The following is a 6734-nucleotide window of genomic DNA, read 5'->3' as shown; positions in this document are numbered from 1 at the left end:
AGTAGTAGCCTGACCAGTTTGTTTAGGGAAGTCTGGAGCCTTGTTTTAAGGGCCTTTGAGGTGCTGTGGTGCATGCATAGTCGAAGAAACCTTGTATGAGGGGGCTCCTATGGGTTCTTCAAGGTGTTAGCCCGGGACTGTGTGTGTGACTGTGTGTGTGTGTGTGTGTGTCACTCTGTGTGTGTGTGCGTGTGTGTGTGTGTGTGTGTGTGTCACTGTGTGTGTGCGTGCGCGTGCCAGCGAGCATGTGTATCCTGTCAACAGGAACTCCTGGGTTTGATATGCACTCCAGTCGCTTCTGACCACAGAGGGAAACTGATTTTTGTGGCAGCAGCAGTGTGGTGGTGGTGCGCACGGCAGCAGTGTGGTGGTGGTGCGCACGGCAGCAGTGTGGTGGTGGTGTGCACGGCAGCAGTGTGGTGGTGCGCACTGCGCTCAATGGTGGTCGTTTCCCATTCTCACCACATAAATGACAATGTTTCAGTGTTTCTAAACCAACCCACTTTAAACCCTTATAGTCTGGACCTGAGTTGGCTTTTTTCATGTCTTAAAATTAAATAGTAGGCTACAAGCCCCATGCAGTGCATTTGGGGCCGGGCTTGTAGATCTGCTATTTTCCCTCTCCCTATACATAATATTCAATATTCAAGTGGTTTAAAGGGAAATATTTATAGATAAGGACATCATGGCAGAGAGAAGCAGTCCCTGAGGTTTATATACATCACTAGGCTATACTGTATAGTATAGTACAGTCACCTAGGCAGTTTGCCATGATGCAGTTGTAAAGTGCACTGCAAAACTGGTCGGATGAGTTTGAGAGAGACGTGGTCTTTCCTGACTAGAACTAGGAGTTGTTTCAGAGGCATTCTATACGTCATCACAAGTGCAAAAAATAGCTATTCCCCCCCCCCCCCCCCCAACCCCTCCCCTGAATATATTGTAATGGTGTCATTGTGATATAATCAAACAAATAGGCCTTAGCCTATTTGTGTACAATAGTGTACATGTCCTTAATAAGTAGTTTCCATCATGTATTGGAGGAATATAGCTGCTATATAGGCCATGATCAAACAATGAAGAGACAATCATAACCCCAATTGTTTATCTGAAGAAAACAAAAAAGGGGGATTATTTTAAATGGTTGAACAACGTGTTGTTTTGTTTTTTTTAGTAGTCAACGGTGTTGAAATGTTGCCCCCCCCCCTCTCTCTCTCTCTCTCTCTCTCTCTCTCTCTCCCTCTTCCCTTTTCTTTCACGGGGCTCAAGTTGCAATCAAGGAGGAGCTGAGAGTCCTGCGGGGTTTCTCTTGGAACCTGCTCCTCAAATATAAAGCGCTCCCCCCATAGCTTCAGCAGCACGAGGAAACACTGAAGCACAACTCTCCTTAAACCAGCAACAACAACATTACACCACAGCAGCACAGGCTTTACAGTACACACTACACAGCTTCAACAACAACCCACTGGAATCTTGCTTTATAGTTTGCTGTGATTTTCGGTCTTTTTTAACTTTTTAACTACACGCGTCTGTCTGTAGAAAGCAAAACTTTCTTTTACCCCCGACTGACTGACTGACTGACTGACTGAGTGAGGAGAGAGAGTGAGAACTGAGAAGCGCATCTTTTTAAGTTTCGCAGAGAGAGAGAGAGAGAGAGAGAGAGAGAGCGCGCACTGCAGAATCAGATCAGATGGCTGCCCTAATCAGCGCGTACTCGTCGTGGCCGGAGTCCTTCGAGTGTTCCGCGGGAGGCGACGGCGACGTGCCCGGCGGCGACGGGCACGGTGGCTCGCACAGGACCGGGCCCGGCGGCGGCGGCGTGGACAAGGCGTCGGAGCCGCGCATCCGACGGCCCATGAACGCGTTCATGGTGTGGGCTAAAGATGAGCGCAAGCGCCTGGCCGTGCAGAATCCGGACCTGCACAATGCGGAGCTCAGCAAAATGTTGGGTGAGATGGAAGTTTATTTTAATTTTAAATTTGGCCTGTAAAAATGCCCATGTATTAGCCTATATTACTATTATTATTATTATTATTATTATTATTATTATTATTATTATTATTATTATTGTTATTGTTATTGTTATTATGTTATTGTAGGCTATTCAAATAAAGTTACCTATAGGCCTCCAGCGTCTGCCCAAAAGTTTTCAAAGTTGAACACAATTTTCAGTGTTGCGAAATTGAAGAAAATGTACTTGTATATATAGGCCTACAACAACATGAAATAACCAACCTTGGAATGTAACTTTTTTTGTTTTAACACAATCAAAACAAAACATAGCCTACACTTTAGAGATGACATAAAATAAATAAATACAGAGACTCACGGAAATTAGGCTAAGCCCATTAAGAGTCTTCAGCCTAAAATGCTCACATTTTTAAATAACCACAAAATCTAAAAATTCGATTAAACCCAACGTTTGTAACAGACAGCACTGCAGTGCCTGTAGAAATGCAATTACTTTCATTAGCCTTAATGCTTAAATCAAATGTTTACTTCAAAAACTGGGATGCCCCAGTTTTGGAGTCAAATGTTTGTCAAAACTAGCACAATGTTCATCTAAACAACAGTTTATAATGCTCGTCTTTTGGTTCCAAGCTTTAAATTAAAATATAACATAACATTAGGCATAAAAATCTAAATGAGCTGAAGATGGAAAAAAGGTGAAGATTGAATTATAAGTAACAAAGAAAGCTTTAATATTAGTGGCTTCTTTTTTATTGGTCAGCTAATTTATTAACACATACATTTTGTCATTTTGAAAAACACTAATTCCTTACATTTTGATGCCTGGCTTTGTATACCTATAAGATTTTATGAGATATGGCCTGCTTTCCCTTTCAAAATGTTATATAGTCTAAACATCTTATAGAACAAAGTATAGCGTACTTTCATGGCTGGACGTTTCCTTTTTCCCCTCAACGCCTTTTTAGACAAGTTGTCTAAAAGGGTGTGTTTGTAATATCATTCTATACTATTTCATATTATGTTCTCACTAAAAGAACATGAGAAAGTCAGAGGTATTTATATAGGCCTATAGCTAATTATTATTATTATTATTATTATTAGGCTCATAGTTAATTATTGATAACATTGTGCTTATTAACAATAAACAACACAGTGTTAACCATTAACTCGATGAACTGGATTACATTTAATTTATTATTATCATTATTATTATCATTATTAATAGACCTAATATATAAAAAATACTGCAAAAAAGGTCAAAATTAATACACATTATAACTTGTGAGAACAAATCCTAATTGTTAGAGACAAAAAAAAAAAAAACCCCACACAATATTCTAATGGCTCCTTCATTCTTCTTCCCCACATTGCAGGCAAGTCGTGGAAGGCCCTGACGCCGCCCCAGAAGAGGCCCTACGTGGAGGAGGCCGAGCGGCTGCGCGTGCAGCACATGCAGGACTATCCCAACTACAAGTACCGGCCGCGGCGCAAGAAGCAGCTGAAGCGCATCTGCAAGCGCGTGGACCCGGGCTTCCTGCTGAGCGGCCTGGCTCCGCCCCTGGACCAGAACTCCCCCCTCCTCGCCGACCACCGCGGCGTCGTCCTCTGCCACCCGCTGGACATCAAGGGGGACGACGGCGGCGGCGGGGGCCTCAGTCCCGGCTCGGCGGCCGCCGCCGCCGCCGCCCTGCACGGCTACTCCTCCTCCTCCAGCCCCGGCGGCTCTCTGCCCAGCGTCAGGAGCTTCCGAGTCGACGGCTCCTCCAACAGCAGCAGCTTCGACGCCTACCCGTACGGCCTGCCCACCCCGCCCGAGATGTCCCCCCTGGACCACCACGCCACCATGGACCCCCACGAGCACGGCATGCCTTCCTCCTCCTACTATAACTCCAGCTCCTCCTGCTCGTCCTCGGCGTCCTGCCCGGACGAGCGGTGCAGTCAGCATCATCAGACGACGCACGGCGGCGGCGGCATGCACGAGGGCAGCCCGCCGCCGCCGCCGCCCTACCACACCGACTACGGCCAGACGCAGCTGCACTGCGGCACCACCACCAACCTCGGCCACGTCTCCCACATGTCGCATCAGGGCCCTCCTCCTCAGCTGTCGTACTACGGCGGCACGGCGTTCACCCAGCTTCACCACCACGGGGGGCTGCACCCTCACCCTCACCATCACCACCTGGGCCACCTGGGCCAGCTGTCCCCGCCGCCCGAGCAGCAGCAACACCTGGAGACTCTGGATCAGCTGAGCCAGGTGGAGCTTCTGGGCGAGGTGGACCGCGACGAGTTCGACCAGTACCTGAACTCCACGGGGGGAGGAGCCGGCGGCGGCGGGTTCCACCACCTCCTCCACCAGCAGCAGCAGCACCCCGATCAGCAGCAGCAGGGGGGCGGCGTGGTGGGGGGCATGACGGTGACGGGTCACATCCAGGTGACCTCCTCCTCCTCCGCCTCTGCCTCCGCCGTCGCCGCGTCCTGTCCCAGCAGCAGCTCCACGGAAAACAGCCTCATCTCGGTGCTCGCCGACGCCACGGCGGCCTACTATAACAACTATGGCATCTCATAAAGCCGTCGACCCTAACCCCCACACCCTTCCCCCACCCCCCCTCCACCCTCACCCCCCTTCGAACGGCACTCAGTCACCATGGCTGTGATTGACTGATCAGAGTTTGAGATGGGTCAAGATGTGTCTGTCGGGGGTGAAGTTGCTCCCCTTTCTGACTGACTTCTTTCTGACTGACTTGAGAACACTTTCCGGTCCTATAATAAGCTGCTGGTGGTGGTTGGGGGGGGGGGGGGGGGGGGGGGGGTTTGAATGACGTCACGTGTATAAATTTGGGCAACTCATCAAAGACACGAAGCAATTTTACGGAGCAATATGATTGTCTGGAGCCATGAGAAGAACAAAGAGGAATGGGTGAGGGGTGAGGGGAGAGAGAGAGAGAGAGAGAGAGAGAGATGACAGAACTTTAATGGACACCTCAGGGATGCGCACACAGGACACTCTAGTTTGTCATGACATTTCCGAAACCTGAAGAACAATCGCAAGCGTGGACTCTTTGTCGAAACTCTAAAATGTATTTTATTCGTCGTTGCCATATGTCGTGGCACAACATGTACAGATCATGCTCTTTAGAAGCTAATTTAAGAACGTTGATGTTTCGCATAAATGCTAACTGTAATGCTATTATCAATTCCTTTCCATTTGAATGTTTGTATTATTTGTTCATGCTCTCATTAGCTGGGAGTCTTACCTCAGTAGTTTGTAATTGGATGAGGATTAGTTGGACATTTTCTTATGCAATTCTCCCCGACAAAAATGGTGTATAATAAAAAAAAAATATGGCATTTATATACTACTTTTCAAGTACTTAATAATATATTATCATAATCTTTACAATGGAAAATAACGATGACTATATGTATGCCGATTTAGGTTTGTGAAAGCCAATTAATTAAAAAAATAAAGTTCCACTTTTATATTGATGTAATTGCTACTTTGACATAACACTCCCATGCACACAGACACCGGAAGGCCAGCAGACATAACAATTCATTATTTTTTAAAGCAGTGCAGGTGATGAAATTGACAAACTTCTCAAGATGTGTGCAGTAGCTCGTATACAAAACAAAACACACATTTCTATACTCGTGTGGTATTCTAGCCTATACCTTGAGACTATAATTAATACAATCGCCATGTGATTCATTAATAAAGGGGATAAAGGAAAGCAAGGCGGCTCCTGGTTAATAGTTTGGAGTATGAAGTGTGTGTGTGTGTGTGTGTGTGTGTGTGTGCTGGGGGGGTGGCGGGGACATTTTCATTTGATAATGTTATTGGCGTGTGCTACTTGTGAAAACGGTCTCTCTTACTCGGTGTTCTTTTCATTTAAAGTGTGTCAGCAACTCGCAATTGCACTGACTACTATTTTCGGCTCCTTGCAGCCTTATAGCTTGTTCCATCTATTTGGCCCTCACTCACACCCACCCACTCCCTTGTTCCATCTATTTGGCCCTCACACCCACCCACCCACCCACCCACTCCCTGCATGGCTGTCTTTTCTCCCCTCCATCATCTCCTCTCCATCCGTCTCTCTCTCTCCTCTCGCTTTCATGTCACCCTGGTTCAGAGGATTAGTGTAAGACAGGCACTGCCACCCGCCCGCCCGCCCGCCCGCCTGCATCTCAACCGTCCTTTTGTTTTCCCAGAGTCTTATTCTGTGGGTGCCGTTCGTTCTTATAGGCGTTCGGGACACCCCCCCCCCCTCCCCCCCATTCCCTTTGCACCCCACCCCCTCACCCCATGTTCTGTATCTTGCTGATGCAGACCTTTCATAATCTCCTTGAAATAAATAAATAAATCCTGGAGCCTTGTTGACTGTTTTACACGTTCCTAATTTTTTTGTCGCCTGTCCTCCCCCACTCTCATGCTTCTCTCTCTCTCTCTCTCTCTCTCTCTCCCAGCCCTCGCAAAAATTCTTCTCTTTTCGATAAAAGGAATTTCAGGCCCGGCTTTTGACAAATCCTGGAGTCTGGCTGGTCTTCCTGCGTTTTTTGGGAACCGTTGAGTCGCGCTTCTTGTAAAGAGGATGTGGTGGAGGAGCGGTGTTTCCTGGCTGATAAGGGGAAAAGCCTCTCCGTGTCAGGATGTTTGGGCCCGGCTGGGCCCCGCATTAAAGTGCCAGAGTCGGGGAAGCTATGGGGACCTGCTGTTCAGCTGCATGGGGGTGGGGGTGGGGGGGGAGGAAACGCTGCCTTGCTGATTA

The 6734-nt window shown here is 47.6% G+C and overlaps 1 protein-coding gene across 1 annotated transcript; it reads left to right on the top strand.

The window, feature by feature from the left end:
* Positions 1 to 1381: 1381 nt before the first annotated feature.
* Positions 1382 to 5760, top strand: sox7 (SRY-box transcription factor 7). The gene is made up of 2 exons (XM_083789989.1): positions 1382 to 1946; positions 3342 to 5760. The coding sequence occupies exons 1-2, from the start codon at positions 1688 to 1690 to the stop codon at positions 4532 to 4534; spliced, it is 1452 nt and encodes a 483-aa protein (XP_083646115.1). The 5' UTR covers positions 1382 to 1687; the 3' UTR covers positions 4535 to 5760.
* Positions 5761 to 6734: the final 974 nt, after the last annotated feature.

This window comes from Protomyctophum parallelum (assembly GCF_964188405.1).
Source record: "Protomyctophum parallelum genome assembly, chromosome: 19".
Taxonomy (NCBI): domain Eukaryota; kingdom Metazoa; phylum Chordata; class Actinopteri; order Myctophiformes; family Myctophidae; genus Protomyctophum; species Protomyctophum parallelum.
This window is presented reverse-complemented; position numbering and strand designations above follow the sequence as displayed.

Coding starts and splice junctions, on each gene's coding strand:
- sox7 (XM_083789989.1), top strand. CDS start 1,688: ATGGCTGCCCTAATCAGCGCGTACTCGTCGTGGCCGGAGTCCTTCGAG. Junction 1,947..3,341: donor GGAGCTCAGCAAAATGTTGG/GTGAGATGGAAG, acceptor CCCACATTGCAG/GCAAGTCGTGGAAGGCCCTG.